General features: G+C 33.2%; 1 protein-coding gene across 2 annotated transcripts in view; it reads left to right on the top strand.

Annotated features, from left to right (window-relative positions):
- The window catches only part of LOC118194064 (cell adhesion molecule Dscam1-like), a 572732-nt gene that overhangs the window by 147131 nt on the left and 400440 nt on the right, over positions 1 to 25161 (top strand). For both annotated transcript variants that reach the window (XR_015044453.1, XM_085827755.1), the window contains exon 2: positions 8261 to 8587. Coding sequence is in view for 1 of the 2 variants with exons in the window: in XM_085827755.1 (XP_085683881.1) it covers positions 8261 to 8587 (327 nt within the window). In the remaining variant the exon portion in view is untranslated. The remainder of the gene's footprint in view (positions 1 to 8260; positions 8588 to 25161) is intronic.

Raw genomic sequence — 25161 nt, 5'->3', positions numbered from 1 at the left:
GCTTCACACAGTCGACGTTTCAGTTCTTGAAATGCTGATTCCTCAACATCAGTCCATGGAATTCTCTCAGGAATTTTCTTTTTCGTAAGCTCCGTCAATGGGCGAGCTATTTCTGCATAATTCTTTATGTAATCACGATAATAGTTGAATAAGCCTAATGCACTCTTTAGAGCAGTCTTTGTTTTAGGACTTTTTATAATTTCAATGGCTTGTAATTTTTCAGAACCAGGTTGATGTCTTCCAGCTCCTATTATATGTCCTAAATACTTTATCTCCGAACGTGCAAAAACACATTTCTTCACGTTCACCGTAAACCTGAGATCACTTAATGTAGTTAGCACAGCATCTAAATGTTTGAGATGCGAATTCCAATCTGGTGAAAAGATAGCAATATCATCAATATATGCTTTGCAAAAATCACTATGTTTTCTTAAGGCATCATTCATCACTCGCTGAAAAGTAGAAGCTGCATTTTTTAATCCAAAAGGCATCACTTTCCAACGATATTGGGAACGATGTGTCTTGAATGATGTTAAATCACGACTTTCTTCTTCTAAAGGTATTTCCCAGTAACCTTTCAAGACATCTAAACAGGTGATAACATTCGCGTGTCCAATTTTATTGATTAGATCAGTCACATTCTCCATTGGAAAATCAACAGGCTTGGTTACTTGATTCAACAACCTGAAATCAATACATAACCTCATACTTCCGTCTTTCTTGGCAACACATACGACCGGGTATGCTATTTCAGCTTCACTTGGCTCAATAAGACCCAAGCTCTCCAATTCCTCGATCTGTTTATCTACTTCAGGTTTCAAAGATTCTGGGATCTTATAGATATATGGCTTTTTTCTTTCAGCTCCAGGTAACAACCGAATTCTATGTTCACCTACGCTGGCTATTTGGATCTCCCCAGAAAATAACGCGATGTGCTTGAGTAAGAGCTCGTGTAATTCCTTTTGTTTGCTATCCTCTAAATGACTAATATCCACCTCGATGTTCCTTTTAGTTACTGCGCAATCTCCTTTATTTGGAGTGGTATGGATTTCCCCAAACTCAGAATCATCTTCAAATATCACTCCCACAGTTTGTGCTCGAACATAAAATTTTCTTATTTTGTTCACATTGAACATGCCTCACACTCCCATCGGGTAATTTAACTTTGTAAGAATGAGGATTCACTCTTTCAACAATTTCACCTGGACCTGTCCACCTAGCATATAGCTTGTTGCTAGAGTCTGGTATAAGTAAATATACTAGATCACCATTTTTAAATTCTTTCAAACTTTTGCGACGGTTAAAATAATATGCATAAGCTTCTTGGTTTTCCGCGGCAGATAAAGAAGCAAGCTCAGATGCTTTCTCTAAATTTATCTTTAATTCTTGTAGATAATCAACTGCTGAATTACTCAGATTAAGAGGTAATGGTAATTCACCGGACCATGATGATTTTAACACAGCTAAGGGACCTCTAGCTTCACGACCGTACATAAACATAAATGGAGATACACCGGTAGTGCAATTTGGAACTTCACGATACGCAAAAAGTAAATAAGGTATATGCTTGTAACAATTAACAGGATCTGTGCGAATTACATGATGTAACATTTGTTTAGATACCCGATTCCATTTTTCCACTGAGCCGTTTGATGCTGGGTAACCAGGTGTAGAAAAACGAGGATGAGTTCCTAACCTTTTTTCGAATTCTTGAGTTAATTGTGAGGCAAAATTAGTGCCTTGATCACTACAAATTATTTCTGGAATACCGGTTCTCATAAAAATATCGAAAAGAGCCTCACAAGTAGCTTTAGCAGAAAGACTTTTTAAAGGTATGACTTCTGGCCATTTTGAATGATTATCTATCAAACACAAACAATATTTATGTTTCCTTCCTGAAGGAGGTGAAATTTCACCAATAATATCTATATTTACTGTATGAAAGGGATATGGCGCGCGAACAATAGGAGTAATGTTTTCCCCACAAATTTTTTCTTTATGAAATAATAATTCGTCCTGTAAAAAGAAATTATTCTTCCCTACTTCTGCGTCCTTAAAAGAATTTATTAACGTTTGGCAGTTTCTCTGATCGACCTTAAATTTATTCGATTCCGAATAACTTAGTCTTTCATCATTCTGATTCGCAACTGAGCTATAAAAAAGATTTACATTTGACAGTTCAACGGCGCCAACCTCAAGTTGTTTTTGTTTATGAGTTTCCGGTTTCGTCTCGGGGAAGACTGTTGATTCATTCTCGTCTTCAAATATGCGATCCCATACATCTGGTGTAATTAAACATTGAACATTTAGCTTATCTGTCAAAGCAAAAAGAGATTCTACGCGCGAATATAGACAACTGTTTGGTTTTTTGTAATAAATGGGAATAGTTGCTAACGTTGCCTCTATGACGTCGCCAAATGCGGAACTTAAAATGATTTTACCCTTACTTTCTACTTTTAAATCAGGAATTAATGTAGTGTTCAAAATTGGTATTTCCGTACCAAACTAAGTTTTCCGTCGGAACACTCGGGTTTTTGTAAATGTTTAGAATTTACATTTGTAACAACCGCATTGTCCTTCGACTTACTTGAAGTGTTAACTTTCGGTTTAACCGGGAAATTATCGTTCTGTTTATTGGACCTCTCAAATTTATTTCGCCTATTCGGGCAATCCTTAGCCAAATGTAAACTGCTACTACACACGTAACATTCTCGCGGTTTAAACGAATGTTTCTGTTCATTTACCACTAAATCTTTTCTTAGCGCTGGTGGAATATATTTAGAGTTTTTGTTGTATGAATCACGAAAATTAGCGCGTTTTTCACCTCTTATGTCATCAAAAGATTTACCTTTTGCGATGACGTAAGTGTCGCATTCCTTCGCTAGTTCTTCTGGACGTAGCCAACTTTCACCTTGTTGAACTGCAACATGGCACGCTAAATCACTATCCAATGTTTGAAAAAGTTTGTCGAAAATTATTAAGTTAATTAAAGACTCAAAATCATTGACGTTTCTACTTTTACAATAATGGATCCAACATGATCTTAAACGAGAGGCGAACTGCAAATGAGTTTCCCCCGTCAACCTTTAAGCTTGGCGAAAATTTTCTAAACATATAATTGGTGATGGTTCATATTCCTTAAGAATTAAAGATTTAATTTTTTCATAATCTTTCAAATCATCATCTTTAATATATACTAGAATATTAGAAGATTTATCACTTATCAGTTTAAGTAAAATTTCAGACTTAAACTCACTTGGTACGTTCTTATGCTTAAAAGCCCTTTCTATGGAATCAAAAAATAAGTTCCATGCTTCACCATTTTTAGGTACAGAAATCGATAATGCCTGTACAGCTTTCAAAAGCTTATCTAATGAAAGTGTATTTTCTACGTTATTACTAGATTCGTTGCTACTTTCGATTTGCATTAAACGCAATTTCACAATTTCTTCTGACTTTTTCCTTTCTTCAACCGTAGTATTAAGAAATTCAATAACAAAATCTTTATCTTTCAAATATTCTTTAGAACTTAAAAGCTTATCTTTTAATTCTACAACTTTTAAACTAGAATCGGCTTCTTCACCTAGTTCCTTCAACACCGAAATCAAATCACTTTTAACTACTCCTTTAAACATATTTAGAAGAAATTTTCCTTAAAGTTACAACAAAAATTTCTCACCTTTTCTCAAAATCCAGTCGGCTTCGTTCGCTCTGGTTCTCGAAAGAGAGCATGCTGTAATGACCTTACGGATGAATAAGGCACCATAAGGAAAACGACACTAACATTTATTAAAAATTAACTTTCAAAGAATAATGGAAAAAAAATTAACATTTAAAGAATAATGGCAAACTCGGAGCACTACCTCGCTCCTACAACATAATTAATCTACCACCTGCCTCCTCTGAGGCTAACATGCCACTCTCGTCTCTCACCTGCTGGGCTCTGCCAGGCAGCTGATTGGCTCACCGCTGCCAGATACATGACAGTCAGAATTCTTTTTTAAATGAAGAACACACAGAAAGACTTTGTGAGCTATAGTACCAGAAAATGTGTCGCCCATAAGGAAAATATCAGTCAGTAATGATCTATCTGCCTAATTTCTAAAATCCCATTTGGCAAGGTACCATTTTGACGTTTCAACATATAGGTCATTGAAGATGATTCCAAATGAACAGTGATGAAATGACAATGAGCAATGAAAAAAGCAATATAAGGCGTTTTCTTCAGAAGTACAAGACTGGTCAAATCAGTCAAGCTAGAGAGATTGAAAGAAGTTACAGCTAACTGGTTCGCCACTGACTATTTTCCAGAAATTCTTTAGGAAATGAAAATTAAAGAAATCATTCTTCACCATGCCAGTTCATTTTCGCATTCAGTGAAATTTACAGCTACTAAGAGTAGAAGTTCTTGAACAAAAACAAGTTAAAAGAATGGAGCATCCACCCTATTCTACTGATCTTGTTATGCAGGACGTTGGACTATTTTTTAATCTAAAACAAAATTTATGTGGCGGTCATTTTCAATCAGAAAATGAGATTGATAAAGCTATAAAAGCAAATTTTTCCTCAATTCCAAGAAACTGATAGCTTGAATCATTTAATCTTTAGAGAAATCGCTCACAAAAATGAACTGTTGTTTCGTGGGAAATATTTTGAACACTTGTAGGGTCCAGTGAATGAACTTCTGTCTGTACACTGGAGTAGCAGGAAACTACATAGGAGAAGGGCTAAAGTATCCTTTATTAACTCTTTAAAATTTACAATGCGTTAACTCGACGCTAACAAGCTTCGCCTGTACTTGGGCGGTAACTGAAAGTGAGATAATTGAAACTAAAAGTTGAAATATTAACAAGTGATAAAACTAACCTACAGGGCTCAGCGAGATCCCGTAACTTAAACCCCCTTTGAGGCCAGTGTCAGCAGATAAATGCAATTAAGCCACTTGAACCAGCAATAAGCAAACGTACCTACGGCAGAAAGGGCAGCTAGAGCCCTAACTCTCTCTTTCTCCTACCGAAACTCGGCTTTTAACAACTTCCTTCAAAGTAGAAAATTTGCATTTCCTTCCGCGGGCTACAACATTAACTATTCTGGCACTGACAATTAGGGGAATGAAGGCCTACAGGAAAGGTCTGAACTCAAACTTTAAACTGTTAGTTAAAATAAATATAAATCCCTACAGTTGCCGATGCCAGAATTTAACAGACTTGGATAAAGGTTCTTAAAGACCTGTTACAAACTGTTAAACACTAGAAAAACAGCTCTGAGTCCCGTTTACATACAAGAACTAAACTTTGATTTAATTACAATACAAATAATTTGCTTTCATCGATTATCTTCGTTGTAGAATCCATCGTTCTTGCTCATTAGGGTACTCAGTCTTGTCCTTCCCCTGGAAGGAATAACTATGAATAAATGTTTCTAAACATACAATAAATAACACTTTACATTTACAAGCATTGAAACTTTTATCGAGTTTCTAACTCTTTAGACTTTAATGTAATTTCCTTTCGAACGCTACAACATTTAACTATTCTAGCACTGGCAATTAGGGGAATGATGACTTACAGGAAAGGTCTAAACTCAAACTTTAAATTGTTAGTTAAAATAAATATAAATCCCTTCACACTCTTGAAATTTCGTACGTTTAACTTGTACAATTTAGATGTATCTCAAAAATTTCAGAATGACCTGTGTATATTTGTATAAAATTCCACGCAGAATCTAGTCCAGCGGATTTAATATAAGCAAATCCTCAAATGCAAATTATTCGGCACATAAAGAATAAAAAGTAAGTCTCGAGTTCAGCTGATTATATTAATTTTCATGCAAAATATTTCATTATGGGAACATAAATACGACACAGTATCTTCGTATCAGGAAAAAATTTATCGATAACACACTCTTTCCTAAAATTTACCTCTTAAACCTCATCTTCGTGTTACTTGTAATTGAAATTTGCTTAACAAATTTTGCACTCAAGGCTCTGGTTTCAATCCAGATACCCCTCTAAAGCATAAAATAAGTACAAAAATAAAACAAAGGAAAAGAAAAGAACTCCTAAGCATTACCGGAAATTATCATGAAAAGTTATTCTAGAAGACTGGCAGTTAACTGTAAACAGATCCCGACGAAAATTCGTTAATCATGACGAAGTGGAAAACATACTGTTTATATCTTCGCAGAGATCTGCATGCATTCCTAAACAAATAACTTAATTTTAGTCTATCTAATACATAAATTTGATTCCACCCAACTCATTCCGTTCAGGGAATGAAGCTAAAAATTAATAACACTTCAGAAATATTTAATATGTGTGATTATTCTATAAGAATAACACGATTATGCAGCATAAATTTGAAGCTAAATCGTCTCAGGCTTTCTTTTCTTTTGATTACTGTAACAATTCATAATGAATGCAGTTTAGCCTGTTTAGAGATTCTTTTGGACTTGTCTTTATTTTGTACCAAGATTTATTTTTCTACTGAAAACAGTTTTTTAATTTCTTCAATTTATTCTAAACACGTCTTGGTTCGCTTACCTGTTTGACTGTTCATGCTAGTCTTAAAATCTGAGTATACTAACAATTGATTACAACAACTGTCTTAAAAGCTGGTTCAGATTTTCATGTCTGGTATGTTAATCATAGTTCCAAATGGCAAAGTAATAAATAATCATGATCTTTGATTATAAAAAACTTTACAACAATAAATATAGTAATGGAAGATGATAGTTATTTCTTGCCGAGTGACTGTGCAATTTATGCATCATTTTCTATGCCATTGTTCGTGAGGCGTTAATATGAATTAACACAAATATACGTCATGGAAAAGAGCCTACTACAAAAGTATTAACTTACAATCCTAAAGACGACATTTTTGTACCTTTGTTAACCTCAAAATGTCATTTATTATATATTTGATTCATATTAGAGATTCTGTTGTTTTCATGAATAGTTCATACGGATAGTTCTTATCTTTAAAATGATAAATGACATTCATCCACTGAAAATATTAGTTATTATTCTCTTTTAAATAAGCCAACAAGATATTTAGGATCGACATATTGCCATATCTTTGGAGCATACTAAACGCCATTTTGCCATTTTATTATACACAACTGCGAAGACTCACATTAACATACATTTCCTGCACGTTGTTCAGGTATTGTGTTTCCCAGCATTGTCTCTAAATCTTTATCCTTACTCCAATGTATATATCGCATTATTTGTTTGCAAATCTTATATCTTTGTAAGACATTATAGCTCTAAAAATACTTATCCTCACGATATTAATTATATATCTCAGTCAGTATCACAGTGTCTATAATTATTTAAGACATAATTCAAAGAATTACAGATTTAATGTCATGTGTTTAGTAACTGCATTAAGTACGTCGTTCTTACGCCCTGCTGGATCAAAGACTGTATACCTAACCATTAGACTGATGTATAACGTTTTATTAGGCCACTTTGTTTTCCATGACGGTACGGTTCGAATCCTGGAGAAGGCATGTATACTTGTAGGTGTCTAATGTCTTTAGGGCAAGAGGGCACTTAAATTACTATTGAGCCGAGAGTCGTCTAGAGAGATTGGTAGTACAGGAAAAGGGTTTGCTGTCCGTCGGATATACCTCCGATGTGTTTTATATCAAAATTGGAGCAGAGCATCTCCCTTCTCACTCGTGTAATTCAGCCACCCATTATGGTCATTCTGGGTAATATATTCCTTGATAACAAGAGTAAATAATCTTTACGTTTGGACCTCTCTAGACGAATGCGTTATGTTGAACGCATACAATATTTCAGAACAATGTACTTTTCTTTTACTTTTTTATCTTTTAAAGCACGTTCAGCTGTGCCATAAGGAAATTAGCATCACACGTATCTTCTAATGCCTTGTAATTTTCCCACTTACTTAGAAAGAAAAAATAACGTAACCATTACTATTTTAAGTTCGAAGATTTCGACCAGTCCTGCTCTTATAATCTGTGAAATCTATGGTGCTCGAACGTATATTCATAAATGTGCATAGACGCGCTTTGTGATATATTTGTTTTATTTATCTGTCTGCTTTTTTAATGTAAAACTTATAGCCATGGTCCGATGGATGAATGAGATGAATGCTGTATAGTTGAAATTATTTACTGATAGTGTACTTAGATTTTAATTTTCTGTATTAATTTACAATTACCATTTTTTTCTATTATTTCCTTATTCAGTTATTCATTAGTTGAATTGCTCATGTGCTTTGTTTTTTAGCCATCAGTGATAGATCTAACAGAAGAACCCGTGGCCCAAAGTTCTTCCATGAACCTCCAGAAATTGTAGAATTTTCTAATTCTACCGGAGCTGTGGTGACATGTTCCGCATCAGGTCTTCCTGAGCCAGTGATGCGATGGGAAAGGAAAGATGGAATGCCCGTGTCAAACATCCTCGGCATCCGGCAAATACGGCAAGACAACTCTCTTGTGTTTCTCCCCTTCGATGTGAGCAAGTATCGTCAAGATGTCCACTCTGTGATTTATCGCTGCACAGCGACGAATAAAATAGGAAAAATACGAAGCAGAGACGTTGTCATCAAAGCAGGTATGTTGTGTTTTCTTTTGGATTCTTTTATACACGGAAGAATGTCTTTTGTTTGACGGACTAGTTTCCGAAATTCTCCAAATAGCAAAACCAATTCAACACTCATAGGTCTCTTAGGAGAAATAAGGCTATTGTCTCCATGACAATGGAAAAGCTTTTATTTATTCACAAACCATTCTCTTTAGACGGTAAGGGGCATTTAAAACTTTTCCAAATGAATAATCCAAATAAGTCATTAAATAATTTACATATTTTATCCCCCATGGAAACATTGGACGCAATCGAGCGAATTATAACTTCAAGCAGTTTCTGAATTGTGACATTTAGTGAATATGCAGAAAGCATTATTTCAGAATTTTCTATATTCCATTCATCAGTTAAAACTTATAAAACATCGAACGGTTTGATATTTCATTCGTGTTAATGTTTATTGAAGGGTTTACACCCATAGAGACACCAAATGATTTGTATAGGAAACAAGACTTATGATTCCGCAGAAGAACGAAATACTAAAAAGTATCAAATTTTTTGTTTTATATTTAATGGAAGTATTTCTACTTGTTCCGAATAAAGATGTCATTTATTTTTGTTGAAGGCGTTCCAGACATAAACTAGTTTTTATATATTTATTCCATTCGCATAATCTCTAAATCAGCATGAAATTAAGAAAACAGTCTAGATTAAATACCTTCAGCAAAATGATTCCTCATGTATGCCCATTGGAACAGTTATATTTCCAAATACTTTTATAGGATATATATATGTACATATATATAGGAAAACTTAAAAGTTAAGGAATTTCAAAATTTATTTAATATATTATATTATATTATATTATATTATATTATATTATATTATATTATAGCATCATTGTCTCTTTGGTAACATAAACTCTGCTAGATCCTACTAAGGAACCTGGCGACTTCTCGCATAGGCGTAAATTATACCAACACAGAAGAAGGGTAAAAATAACCCGTTATTGATTCTCAAACTCTGAACAGAAAAGACACATGCTTCGTGCTTATCACCGACAACTTGCAGTGGAAGGTAATCATCGTTACATAATAAATTCAAAGATAAAGAGTACAGATGGATAAAGAGTACAGATCGTTACATAATAAATTCAAAGATAAAGAGTACAGATGGATAAAGAGTACAGATCGTTACATAATAAATTCAAAGATAAAGAGTACAGATGGATAAAGAGTACAGATCGTTACATAATAAATTCAAAGATAAAGAGTACAGATGGATAAAGAGTACAGATCGTTACATAATAAATTCAAAGATAAAGAGTACAGATGGATAAAGAGTACAGATCGTTACATAATAAATTCAAAGATAAAGAGTACAGATGGATAAAGAGTACAGATCGTTACATAATAAATTCAAAGATAAAGAGTACAGATGGATAAAGAGTACAGATCGTTACATAATAAATTCAAAGATAAAGAGTACAGATGGATAAAGAGTACAGATCGTTACATAATAAATTCAAAGATAAAGAGTACAGATGGATAAAGAGTACAGATCGTTACATAATAAATTCAAAGATAAAGAGTACAGATGGATAAAGAGTACAGATCGTTACATAATAAATTCAAAGATAAAGAGTACAGATGGATAAAGAGTACAGATCGTTACATAATAAATTCAAAGATAAAGAGTACAGATGGATAAAGAGTACAGATCGTTACATAATAAATTCAAAGATAAAGAGTACAGATGGACTAACAATTTAAGTTAAGGCTAACTAGACTGACTCAACATCCTACCCGACATTATGCTTATTAAATGTCCAAAAAACGCGTATCAGCAACTCCGCGTAATAGCTAGGACAAGTGACCGTACGCTGGCTAGCAACATCACGCTTTGAATAAACTACAAGAATTACTCAAGTACTCACTTTACTTAAATTTCAATTTGCATCCTGGCGAGGAAATGCGAGAGAAAAATGTGAGATTCAGGAAAGTCATCAAACTTAAAATAATTTGTTATGCAAAATAAGAGAAACCCTACAATATGTAATATTTACATGAGTTTTCAGCGCAAAGGTTAAAAATTTCAGGCTAGAGAGAATACGAAAGAGATAGCTAGGCGATGCAAAATCCTATAGTAATGCATGGTCGGAAACGCTATGACATTTAAAAATTACAAAATTTAAAAATTACAAAATTTAAAAATTAAAATTCAACTGTATAGAATATTACTCATATCTACAAAACAATTATTAAAAACTATTTTATCGCTTTTGGGACAACTTTTTGAGTTTTTTTAACGATTAATTGATTTTAAAATTTAATTAAAGTTTTACACTAAATAATATTATTTATTCCCTTTTTGTTTTACATGAGTAAGATTTTAAATTTCATTCAATTAATATGCAATCTTTTTCTTTGACTAAAAAATAAAAATTAATTTAAATGAAATATTTAAAAGTTTCTCTTTTGGTTTCAAAATTGCATATTACGTACAAGATTTTAACCTTTTGAGCGATTATTTTGTAGTCAAGGTTTTTTAGTTTCGCCGATGAAGCCTGTACGTACCTTTCTGTTTCGCCTCTCATGTTTAGACTGGAGTTTAATAGAATGATGGAAGTTCTTAATTACTTTTCTAATTCTTAATACTTACTCCACTAAATGGGTTCTTTCAACTATCTCTTAATTCAATTGGATTATCTGATTAAAGGTATACATTTGGATTTAAAACTTTTCACTGAAGTATTTTTTTTTTCACTTTCGTTTTCAATTTTTTAAAAGGGTAGAATTCTCTTTATTTAAGATTATTCTAACTTTCCTAATTAGAATTTACTTTGTTTTTTACTTCTTTGCGGAAGGGGCAGAATTTTCGGGTGTACTATTATAATTATAATTAAAATACATTGAAATGGTTCATCTAATTCTGGATACAGAAAAACAAGGATTTTTGTAGAAGAGAGATTTCAATTAATTTTCAAAGTTTCTCCCCCCTGAAGAAGTGACACTGCGGTTGATTGAATTCCTTTTCTGTTTTTGTTCATTTTCATTAAATTTTATAAATTTTCTGGAGTTTTGCTTCTTTGAAATGTTTTGATTTTAACATTTCTAAAATTCTTTGTTGCATTTATATGATTATTTGAAACTTATTAATTATGAATTTCAATTTCTGCTCTTTGTAAACTATTAGTTTTAAATTTCTTACTTTATGTCATTAATGATAATTTTTCAGCAGATTAATGCGTGAAAATACCAGGCATGTTTGTGTTTTGTTTCCAAAAGTTTGGAAAATAATTTACAAAATAATATTTTGTTATTTTATATATAAATATATATGTATATATATAAATATATCTATATACACTGGTGTTCAAAATTTAAGCAACAGGTGTTCTTTTTGCCATAACTTCACGAGAAATCGTCTGAGAGATATGAAATTCAGAAGTGAGAGACAGCATTTTGTAATTAAACGATGATGAAAGCATAGCTGCGCAAAAAGGAATAGAATGCATACAGTATTGAGTCAAACAAAAAAGGCTTTATTGAACTCATAGTATTATTACACCTGATTGTCTGTACAAGAAGAAGAACAACAAGCAGATGTTCCTTAGCATGGGATATGCCCTCCACTTAGTAAAATGGTTGCTTCGCACCGTCTCTCCATACTCAGCACCAGGTTGTCAAACAGATTGTAGAATTCCTCACTTTTATCTTGTTAAATGTAATGTCGAGGAATCTAGTGAACTACTAAGCGAATCATCGCTTAAGTCCAAGAAGAGAAACGTATATTCAAGAAGGGTTAATTACCCTTTATTTTCTCAAAATAAAGATTTAACAGTCGGACCTTTTCTCAGAGCATACAGCAAAGCCTTGATTTGGACTTAAAATATAAGAAATAAGTATTAACTAATGACTAACTAAAGAGATTTAGCCAAAACCAATACAATTTTAAACTAATTGGCTCATAATATTAACATAGCCAGCGAAGCTATCAAATGGCACGCAGTACGACCAAACGTAGTAGCAGTTTAGAGAGACGTAGCCAAAAGGCAAACGGGCGCTATTCAGAATGCTCTCTCCTTGGAAGTTAGTGAAACTACTACTCTACTTCTTATTTGCATTTAAAGCGATTCTAAAACCTTATTCTAGTAAGGAATTGTAAACTGAAGCTAGAAGAGATAGGAAAGTAATGTAAACTTAAAATAACTGTTATAAAATTAAAATATACCTTACAAGATCTTGAGGTTAGTGTGCTCCAACATTTGTTTCAGTTGTTGGGTGTTCCCCAGAGGATGTAATCGTGCCACAAGGCGTCTTTCCAAAGCATCCTACACACGTTCGATGGGATTTAAATCAGGGAAGTATGCTGGCCAATCCATTCAAATGATAACTTCACTTGAATGGATTCACTTTCCAGCAGCTTCGGAAGAGTGAATCGGAATCGGGTGTGGTCACGCACTGCCATCCATAAAAATGAAGTCTGCTCCAAAGGCACCTCGGACCAGACGCACATAGGAAAGGATCACCATCTTACATTAGCGATCTCTGGTTACAGAACTTCTGTGGAAAGTGTAGCTCTGTCCGCCCGTTCAGCATAATGCCTTCCCAGGCGAGAATTCCAGGACCACCGTAACGGTCTCTTTGAGTAATTTTACTGGGATGAAACCGTGTCCTGACAGTTGAGAATGGCTAGTGACGCTAAAACGATTCTTATTCGTAAAGAGAATACGACTCCGTTGATGAGATGTCCACGTTTTGTGCTCCTTGGACCACTGTAACCGGTGGCGCCGATGGCCAACTTTCGAAGGGATGCAGCGTTCAGGACGGGGGACGAACAGGCCACCTTTGTGAAGGCGTCTGTATACAGTAAAATGGGACACTTATACACTCATGGTAAAAACACATGAAAACATATGAGCATAATAGGTAAAACAAAGTAAATTTAACATTTAATTTCATACTAATTCAGAAGTCAAACAACAAAAATTAGCGTTATATTTACAAAATTTTCACAGGACTAGTTTCGATGGTTTTACCGAACCAGCATCCAAGCGGTTTTGCAGCTAAGGATGGTGGTTCGGTAAAACCATCGAAACTAGTCCTGTGAAAATTTTGTAAATATAATGCTGATTTTTGTTGTTTGACTTATGAATTAGTATTTATTCGGCGTGTTATTGTGTTTTAATTATTTAATTTCATGTTTTAGTAAGTATGTTTCAGTGTTTTATATGATTTTGTGTTTTATACTTCTATATATCCTTCAGAATACATAATGTAATAAAAATAGTAGCTTGAACCGATGGTTTAAGTCTCAGAAATGTCTGTGGATCAGTGCCTTTCACTTTAATGGATAATATTGGGAATATTAGGAACTAACCAAAACTCAAAATAATTTATTCTGTTACCTGAATATGTATAAATGTGAGAAAGAACGTAGCCTATTTCTCAGATAATTTGTCCAATACACTGTGAATTAAATCATGGAATTTAAGTCATCATATCAAGTAATGACTTTGCCTCATTCCCGCTCACTTGAATAAACTAGAATTAAGCTAGATTAGGTTTCGAAAGACAGTTGCAAAGCACTATGTTTATTTGCTTATTAATCAGGTGCCCTCGTAAAGGAATTTCTAAGTGGCCAATATTTACATTATACATAAGGAAAATAGTACAAATCTACCCCATTTAACTGTCGGGAATAGAGCTCAGACTGAACTACCATTGTTTTTCAGATTTAGTTAACCATTCAGTGTCAAGCTAAGTAGAGTTGAACCATGTATTAAAATCTATAGTATGTGTCTGTTTGTTGTTTGTAACATCAACCCCTCCGGAAGGGCAGGGGATCTGAGTTTCGAGAGAGTTCTTATCAGTGATTGAAACGGATATAAATACTTTAACTTCATTAGAAAAATGAGCAACATTGTAAAATATTCAAACATTTTATTATTACTCAGATTGGCTAGAAATGCTATCCGAAAAATGAATGGTTGCATTGGCTAGAATGCTATCCGAAACATGAATGGTTGCATTGGCTAGAATGCTATCCGAAACATGAATGGTTGCATAAAACATTCGAATTCTGCAGCTGCCCCACTTTTATAATAAAATTCTGATATCGTGGGGACCAGTTCATAATTTTATACACTCAATATGAATACTGCATACATTATTTACGACAATTTTTGTCAAAGTAATATCTCTTAATAATATCTATGTGGGATTCAGAAAATGTTTTCCATATGTAATTCCATAAAGTAATTTAAATAAAATATTTTTCGATTTCCAGCCATCGTCCAAAAGCAAATTTTCATACACGGTATCCTATATCGGCAAAAATGATGCAGAAACGCACATGTGGTCTTCATTCTTCGATAAAACTTGCACCGCAACGTTCGAAGTGAAATTTAATGCTTCCTATTTACTTATCTAGTACATTTATTTAATGCACAAAAATGGAAAGAAACCATGCAGCCTGGAATAAAAATACCATTTTGTATCTAGTCCAAATGCCGATACGCATCGATGTTAAGACTAAGCTCTAAAACGTCATTCAGGGAAACCATGAATATAAAACAGAGTTCGTGGTCTGCGACGAATGTGAGTTTGCAGAGTGTGGACGGAGCGAGAAATGAAGGCTTTGCAAGAAAAGCATTTCCGAAAACGACAGGATATTTTTTCCCAAACAAATTGTGCTGCACATGCAATATCTTGCTGCCATTCTGTGATCATTCACCACGAAAGCGTTGCAAAGAAAGGTGTCACTTGTGAAATATTCCAATGAATATTTTCGTGATTTTGATAAATGCATGTTTTGTCGGCGTGACATAGAAAGATTCAAGTAAAACATAAGCAAATTTAAAAACATAGAGTGACTTTTATCTAGAAGGTCTATAACATTAATGTATAAAGCTATAAAAACTTGTTATGCATTTATTCTTTCGTCAAATTTATAACTTCAAACATTTTATCTGGGTTACCTTTTTCTAATTTAATAAAATGACTATTCTTACCATATGTCTTTACTAGGTCCTTCTTCCACTAATGCTCTTCAAAAGCCTTTAGGAAATAATTCAGCTGACAATCTCTTTTCCATATACTGATTTAATATCTTCAATTAATGTAATTATTCTAATTTCTGGCGGTACGGTCATATATTAAACTAATTCTGGTTACATATTCTCTTCAATGCATTCAGTCAATTCAATAAATTCAATTTTTTAACACTCATCTTGAAAATAGAACTTTGGTTTAAAATTGTGAATAGAGAAATCACCACATATTCATACTACAATGACTGAATTAAACAAATTACACTAAGTAACAATAAATATTCTTTAAAATCTAAAATAACTTAAGATTCTTCTAATGATTTGGTATTGTCCCCATGATATCCCACATTTTAAAACTTTGTAAATTACCTAAGCAATTTCAATCATTATATCTCAGCTGAATATTTTTTTCATTTGTTTTTCAATATTTTCTTACAGTATTTTAAAAAGAGTTATTCTTACTCGAATTCCGAAGAGTTTGAAGACATATATTTCATGAAGAAATTTATTGTTCACAAAAGTTATAGAGATTTACGTTTATTAACTATTATTTATCTGATCATGTTTCTTTTAATGTCACTTCTACCTTTTCGACTCCTACTAGATTTTGGTAATGCATTTATGCACAGAGTTCTTGAGTTCAAGAGACAGCGGTATTTACGTATTATTCGTCGACCATTGGAGGAAACTTCGGCAATAGTCGCCAATTGCCAGTCGTTACTGTAGAGTTCTAAAGGTTACAGTCATCCATAACTGGCACTAAATTTCGATACTTGGCCGATCAACGGGATAATACGTAAGTACCGAGATAATGTTTGCCAGTTATTGCTTACCGTCTCAATATTATTTCTCTCAGCGTCTGAATTACTTTAATCGGCTTTCATATTGCTAGCTGTAATTGCTCCTGATCGTTGAGAGTCTGAGCTAGAGCTTTTAAGCTCGCTTTGTCTTCTACATCTCGTATTTTAATACTTTATTGTATTCCAACTAATCTGTAATTCCCACTAGGTGCGGAGTTCGTTTTCGTTTCCGAAACTTTTCCGAAAAACGAGCTTCTCCTCCTACTAATGGAAAATTCGTACTTGAAACATGTTTCTCTGGAACAGACGTTCCGGACGACAACACAAGGCATTTTGCAATTAAGATAGAAGTGTTTCACTTAAAGCTCTATACCTCATAGGGTTTTCTTAAAGAGATGGTTTTCGCGCAAATCAAGCAATCGGTTTCCCGAAAGTGAAATTTCTCGGAGATTTTCTTTCGACGTGTTGTTGAGGGTAGTAGTAGATGTGATAACCGGTTTTAGAATAACAAAGTAGTAAAATATTTTATTTCAAATCCTCTTCTGTAATGTAGTATTTTAAATAGAGGATAAGCTGCTTGAATGTCTTCTTGAATCCAGAGATTAACATTTAATGTAGTTAGGATTCGCACAAAATTGTATACTAATATAATTTCTTTCGAGACTGTTAAAGGCCCATCAGCGGCCGAGAGGTAGTTGTTATTTCTACTCGGATTCTCAGAAAACGGGATTGCTGCAGGGAAAGTTTTTAAATTTGCCACGTGAAACATGAATACGAGCTTGTTTTCTTAAAACGTCCCCATAAATGCATTCCTTTCATCAGGCAGATGGCCATCAAGCGCTTTGTCGATGTTATCCAATCCTATCCAATCCATGCAATTGTCTTCCTGATCAAGCATTCCGCCTAGCATTAGTTTGGTGCATGTCGGTTTCATGGAAGATTTTCCTTGGACCACTGATACAACATTCTGCATAATCAAGGAACAAATTAATGACCTCAAACATGCTTCTTCAGCTTTTTATGCCATTAATTATTAATGTCGTACAATTTACGCCCAGCACGATCCATTTTCAACTTTTTCATAGGCATTTTCTAGCCGTCAATAAATTTCAGTTGATCTTGAAGATATCTAACTGTAACGCAGATTTTGAGCTTAGCGTAACAATGATTTTGTCAGACAACTTATGCCCAAGCTACGCGAGTAGCAGTGAGAAAAAAAACTGTTGAGGTAAGCAACGCAACATAATATGTACTTAATATTTTATATACTTGTAAAAGTCTTTTCTTAATTTCTATTTTAATATTTAAATTCATCAAAACTGTATTGAGAAATAGCACTTGATGGAGTTAAAAATTTGTACAAACTAAACATCCAACAAAGAAGAATCTGGCAGTATAATTTTCTCTGTTCTCCTTATCGCCAAGTGGTCATAAGAGAATGGCTCTTGTGGCTATTATGACGCTGTCCTCTTATGGTTCTCTCTACAAGTAACCAAATACAAATGACTAACTGTGTAAGATATGTTTGCAGTAGACTTCCGATTTTTACAGATCCACTGGTGGCTGAGTAGTTATAGATAGTTGGGTACTGATAGTTCGTCGAGGCTCAAACATAGAAAAGCGAGTTATCTGCGTAGCTAGCTTTTATGGTTTTTTTCTAATGTGTTGGGTAAATAAGATCGTGTTTTAATTAAAATTTAAAATTTCCTCTATAAAAAAATCTCTCCACTTAGGCAGATAACCTTCGTGTGCTTTGCCATACTCAAATATCTTAACCCTATTTTACAAAATTGTAGAAATTGCAAAAAAGAAAAAAAAAAAAAAAAGTTTTTAAATTGAGTGCTATTTAAACCAACCATAAACGTTTCAAGAACTTTATGAATAACGACATTATTCGTAAACCGGATATTCGTAAAAATGCGAGTCACTGGTTTGAGTTTCATCACTCACTGGAAAGTTTCTCCTCATGATCTGCAAAACTTTTCCTATTTAGCTGCTTCAGGCAACTATGTTTTGTTGTTATGCTTGATTAACCAGCAAATGAACTTATTTTATGCAGTTGAAAATACTAAGTGTGCGAATTGGCTTTTGCTTCAATAAAACGAAGCCCACAATAAAGAAAACTACGAAGAGGCTTAAGATTATCTAAGTTTACAAGAAAGTATAAGTAAATCGAGTTTTCTTTTAAAAAGCTTCAAACTTTAAGAGCTGTTTGTTTAAGTAGCATGATTACTTAATCTTACGTTTACATTTGTACAATCGCCATTAAATCCGAGAACTTTTTAATCCTCTCAATTATTGAGAGGGGAATGAAGTGCCATATTTACTAAACAAAGCACAACTGCGTTAATAGCTTTTTAATTTATGTTCCTGTCCTGTATAATCTGCAAAGCTGCTTCATTTAAATTTAAGCTTCTGATTTATTTCCTCCTTATTTAAAATAACTTGATATTTTTACAATGGCAAAACCTTTTAAAGTAGTGTATTTTGTTCCTTTTTAAATACATTTCTTATTCGAAAAAATAAAATTTTCTTTGAAACGATGCTATTTTCTTCATAAGCATAAGCCAAGAATTTAAGATATTATAAAAATATCATTTATGCTTTTAGATGTACTCATAAATATTTTTAATTTTAGTTAGATTTAAGTTAAAAAGTCTGCTACTTTTTGTATGACTTCATACAGTTTCGGGCATTATAAAACATTATGCAATTGTAAAACAAATGGAAATGCTTACAATATTCAGGCATAATAACTGCTATTTACAGCTTAAAGTACGAACTTGCTGTTAGGGATTTCTAGTGCTGATCCACTTATTTTCAATGAAGTTTAGTGTGGCTCTCGAGAATTCGTCATTGAAGAACAGGATCAGGCAGGAAGTAAAATCTAGGAACATCATATGAGTCATTAATTATATTTAGCCAAAAGGATTGTGGAATTTTATAAGACTTAGTGGATATGGAAACTGTCTACTTATTTTAAACCGAAATACACTGCTGATGGATCTTGCTTCTTTCTTTCATGCCTACAAACAAAAATGGCGAACTTGCCTCTGGATTCAATTTTGAATTAATGAAATATGCTTCATACTAGTCAGGTCTTCGATGAAGAGAAAACATCATCTTGAGTAGAAAATATTAAAGAAGTTTATAGATTAAGAAAATAAATCATTACATGAAGTAGCACGAAGCCTTGCTATTGAAAACTACCGCAACGAATCGATGTAGAAAAATGTCTCCAGACATATCTTGCAGTCTACATTCACTCTAGCTTCTTTTTTGCGTAAGAGCGTAAAAGTAAGAAGGAAAAAACCCTAAAACCGATCTATATGTAATCTTTTAGTCAGCGTCCGTTTCAATAGTCAAACTCGAAATCGGAATAAAAAGTGTGAGGACCCGCCTTCACATTCTGATTCGACCCTTTTTATTCCGATTTCGAGTTTGACTATTGAAACGGACGCTGACTAAAAGATTATATATAGATCGGTTTTAGGGTTTTTTTTTCCTTCTTACTTTTACGCTCTTACGCAAAAACGAAGCTAGAGTGAATGTAGACTGCAAGATATGTCTTGTAAACTTAGATAATCTTAAGTTCTCCCTAAAATATAGAGCGAAGCTGTTCACTTAATGCGGTGGACTTTGCAACTAATAACGGAATTCGTATTGCCCACTGAATTCTTCCTGCGTTATCTTGGTTAGTATTTAATTAGATAAATAATCCAGCCAGCTATATTGTTTTACGGAATTTGGATTTTCTATTAGAAAATTTGTAGAGCAGATCACAGTGACTCTGAAAAGTCAGTCATAAAAATTACAGACACTTTCATTTCTTGGTTTTGGTTTTCATTCTTAAACCATAACTATTGGCTAAATAAATGTTTTTTAGCTTAATATTCTTTTTTTTCTCAGAATAATAGCTCCCACATGTTTCTTAAAATATCTGGCCCGGAAGTAGAATTAATGGTATACAACTGAAACAGATCAAATACTAAAACTATAGATAAATCCAAAAGATGAAACCCCATCACAACCAAGTTTCACCAGTCGTCTGAAGTACAGTTTTGTATACCTTTATTAGAACTCTCGTTCATAATATTCCACTACTATAAAGAAACATTTTCAAAGAAAAGCCTCACTTCTCTCTGGATTTATTTAAAAGTAGCCAAGAAAAGCTATCTCACTTTAAAAATGTTCTCAATATTTAACCATTTCCTTAAACTTTAAAAAAAAAAAAAAAAAAAAAAATTCTGGCGAATCCTTCCTTTTAAGTCGCTTGACTTTGTGCCATTACGCATGCGTCTGAAATCATCACTGTCTCTGTCACGGTTAGTGTCAAAGAAATGTGGTTTCTTCTATTTACACATTTTCTTAACTGTTTTATCACAGTCCTGTCATTCGAGAATTGCGTAAACGATTGTGAAACTCCTATACTTAAAGTGAAAAGCGTTTCGCTTAGGCTCGGTGTAAGATGGTTATAATCGAATCGGGAAAAATGGATAAAGGAATCGGGAAAAATGGATGGACATTTTCTCGGATTTAACTTCCTTAAGATCACAGCAAACAAGCTTCTGATGAAATTTCATACTTAGGAAACAAAGTTAAAATGAGGTTGGAGCATTCTTGTGAAAAGTAGCTCAAATAAAGGATGATATGTTTGTGACGAAAGAAAGTTTGCTAAGAGAAACATTTGAAGATTTCACCGGCGATGTACATGTATAAACGTAACTTTATTCCAAGAAAAGCTACTGTAGAGTAAGAATTACTTAGATTCAAAACATTCACGAGTTCGGTTATTCAGATCTCTTATTCTGCTGCATTTATTATTCTTATTCTAAAATTAAGCTGCATTTGTGTGACTTTAAGTTACGTTGATTTAAATATTATGAAGACAATGAAATTGATACATAGTGAAAACATGTGGGGATATATTGCTAAATTAATAAATTAATACCTTATGCAAAATAAAATATGACGCTACCATTTAATTTTTATCGAAAGAAGTAAGTTATATATATATATATATATATATATTGCAAATAAAAATTAGATTCCTTGTACAATGATAATACTGCAAAATTAAAAAATTGCGAATTTGCATTAAGTTTTGCGATCGATATAGAAGGCTTCATTGTTCAGTTGGTTTTGTTAAAAATAAGTGCGGGTAAATCTTTGGATTATGGTAACTTTGCGATTTTTTGGCGCAACTTTGGCGACCAACCCTGCTACAGCAACCTGCAAGTATTCTGTTTTGGACGCCATTTTGTTTTCACAAAATAAACGCAAGTTTTTTTTTTTTTTTTTTTTTTTTTTTACTCAATATTTTTTCCAACAATCTGCTAGCCGAATTACGGTTATGCTACAACTTTTATGGAACAAAAGTGCTTAATCATGACGAAGATTAGGTGCGAAATTAGAAGAAAGTGCAGAATCACCCACTGCCTCCCGCGTTTTTAAGAATTGCACATACGCGGTATCCATGTACACGTCGACCTATTTTCACTTAAAAAAACATCCCAGAATTGCACAAAAATACCATTGCGAACACTCTTAACTTTATCCATGTAAACATCGACCGATTTTCACTTAAAAAGTCAAAGAAAACTGACAAAAATCCAATTCTTCTTACTCTTGTAAAACGCGCCAAACAAATAAATGGGCGATTCTGCACTTTAGCAGCGAAATTGTTCCTAAGTGCTTATTAGCTAAAATCACGATCGGAATTTTCCAGAAACTGTCACATGACATGTCTCATGATCTCTCATTTCTGTCAGACAAAATAATTTGTGATTCGAACTGTGTACTTCTCAGATTATCGCTAAAGTCCTACCTAGTAACATTTATCGCCTTACCAAAATGTCGCCAACTATCTGTTACCATATTCCAAAGATTAACCAAAGTGCGTTAAATCAATTTTAATGGAAATAAAAAATACTTTTCCTGTTGAATTAAAATATGCTAAACAAAATTTTAAAATGTCCCCATTTGTATCGCAGCATATATTCTCCAGCTTACAAATGATAGCCCACACATTATCAATTTTTTTGAATTTCTGGATTGTCTGTGGTTCTAACAATCGATAATGATAATATTACTATTCAAAAGGAAATACTGAAGAGACTCCTCATTCTTTGTCAGTATTTATCCTGAGAGTCGTTGGGATCTGTAAACAGGGTCAGTCAGTTCTGAAGAAAAAGATACACAGTAACTCGATTCCTAGTAAGATCATTCTTGCAGCAATGTGGGGAATAAGGGTTTTATGGAGCAGCGTGATGGATCACAAAGCACAGGAAGAAATGCTAACCTTTCTTCGTGTTCCCAGTAAAGTAACAAAGCCTGCCTGTTTGGGCAACTAGCAAGACCAACCTCTCGAGAGGACATTCGGCTCGCCGCATATTTAGAGTGATGCCATGCCGTACAGACGCTATACGTTTACAAACATTCATGCTTTCTCCAGGATTCAAACCCGAGACCTTCGGTGCAGCAGTTAGCGTCAAGTGAAATTTTGTTTTCTTATTGTGAACAAAATTCAATCAAAACCTTCAATACTGAATTTGCTACGAGAGAAACGTAGGTTGACTTTACTTGTTAATGAAGTGTCTTTCTTATGATTCTGCACATGATTAAAACTATTTTAAATTACCTTGTGAAGCTAATTTCGTTTGCATCGTTAATTAGCCGCTTCATTGAGATGAAATTCAAAGGAGTTTTTTAATAATTGCAAGCGTTATATTAATTAACTTCAAACTTTATATTTTTTCAGATAAAAGTTCTCAGTTTTAGCTTTTTACGTTACATATTTAAAATTTTTGTGAATGTCCGATGTTAAATGGTATTTCTTCAAACTCTCTTTTAAGATTTTATTTTTATAATTATACAAGTTACATGCTTTAAATCTTAATGAATATGACCCGCATTACATTAAGACACTGTTGCCAACATAAGATGGATATTCTAATCCTTATTACATATGCGGTTGGAAATGAAACATTGGGTAAAATCAGTAAGAACATTGTAATGAAATAAGTGCAGCATTGACATATTTTCATTGCATTTTTTATTAGCATTCACTTTCGCGCATGCAGAGTTTGATTTGGTTTATTAAATTACTGTAAAGCACTCAGTGGCTATCTGCCTATGGGGAAGGAATGCCTTCGTGGATGTCTGTCTAAGGGAAATTTCTCATATATAGACATTACACGTGCAAGTGTAACTACGAAAACACTCATGCAGCCAGCTCGTTCGCCGAGATTCAAACCCCTGACTGAACTAACAGTATTCAGCGACTTTACTTCTCGGCAGCTGGTGGGCTTTCATGCATGGAAGAAGTTTCTCATAATAGAAAATTTTAGTTTTACGGATTCACTAAATAGTTAAGTTTGAAAACTGTTAAAACAGTAAGTTAAAAACTGTAATTTAAACTGTAATTTAGATATTGTTTTCTTTATGTAAATAAAATTAATTTTTTGCTTAATCCTTTAAAATATTTAAATACTTTTATTACATTTTTATTCTTAATTGTACAATGACAGCACACAAATATCATAGTTGTCTAAGTCCTTTCAAGTTCTGTGGTGACGGTTAATATGGCGAGGTGGAGGTTGTTTGATCAAGAATGGAAACAGTTGACTGAACATAACTCATTTACATTTTAATATAACTTTGTCACAATAGATGCACTTGCATTAAACTACTGAATTAATGGGCTAAATTCGATTAGCATATGTAACTAGAAGGATGCCATATTGTACATGAGGGTATTATTACATCAGTTTATATGAGATGTCATGTACAAAGGTATCATCTATTAGCTCACTTGGATTCCTAAGAGCGAAAAGCGAAAGAAAATTATTAAACCTTCAGTCATAGGTTTTGTATAAACTGACTTCCCAAAATGACGTAATAACTTATAGCTGTAATTTTAATTATATTTAAAATATTTACGGGTTTTTTACACCTACATTTATGTGTTATCTGTTACTTAAAATCATTTCACGAAAATATTAAAACGTAAATGTGTTTTTACAAAAAATATTTATCACATTTATTTTTGATAGCAGAATTTGTAAAAGTTCTTAGATATACTGGCTTAAAGAAATAAATCAAATGGCATAAATGTTCAGTCTATGTAAATTTGAACCATATGATATCTTTTATTAAAAACGTAACGAGCCTGAAATTTTTAGATGACCTCTTAAGGAGAAAAGTACGCATGTGAAAAATATTTATCCCATTGATGAATTAGTCAAGAAAAATCGATCTTCATTTAAAACATTCAAAGGTATCATTAATTAAATCTTATAGAGAAACAATGCAAATATTTCTAAAGACAACCATTTATAAAAATTAATTTAACCTGCCTTTTGAAATACTTAATAACTATCTATATTGAGTTTTGAAATGAATAACCACAACTGTTTGCGTTTCAAGTTACCATTCTTAGAAATATTAAAATTAATTATTTTGCATCTATTGACGTTTAATGTTTATACTACGTTTAAAATCGATGATTTTCCATTAATTTCTTTGGATAAAATATCTCAGATCATGCAGTTTTGGAACTTTTCTTTCAAAATCCTATTGTTCCTCTCTTCCAAAATAAAAGTCCATTGGATGAAGGATAAATAACAAAAGAGAACTTTCTTTGTTAATAGCCTGTATAAACATAAATTACTAAAACATCTGTCACATTTTCATAATTATTGCAGCCTGAACGGCCTACCTTTTCATAAACTGAAAGCAGTTTTATTTAG

Source organism: Stegodyphus dumicola, chromosome 12 (assembly GCF_044657685.1).
Source record: "Stegodyphus dumicola isolate Sdum_Otavi_A_Nest chromosome 12, ASM4465768v1".
NCBI classification, from domain to species: domain Eukaryota; kingdom Metazoa; phylum Arthropoda; class Arachnida; order Araneae; family Eresidae; genus Stegodyphus; species Stegodyphus dumicola.
The sequence above is the reverse complement of the archived record's forward strand: the minus strand, read 5'-3'. Positions and strand labels throughout refer to the sequence as shown.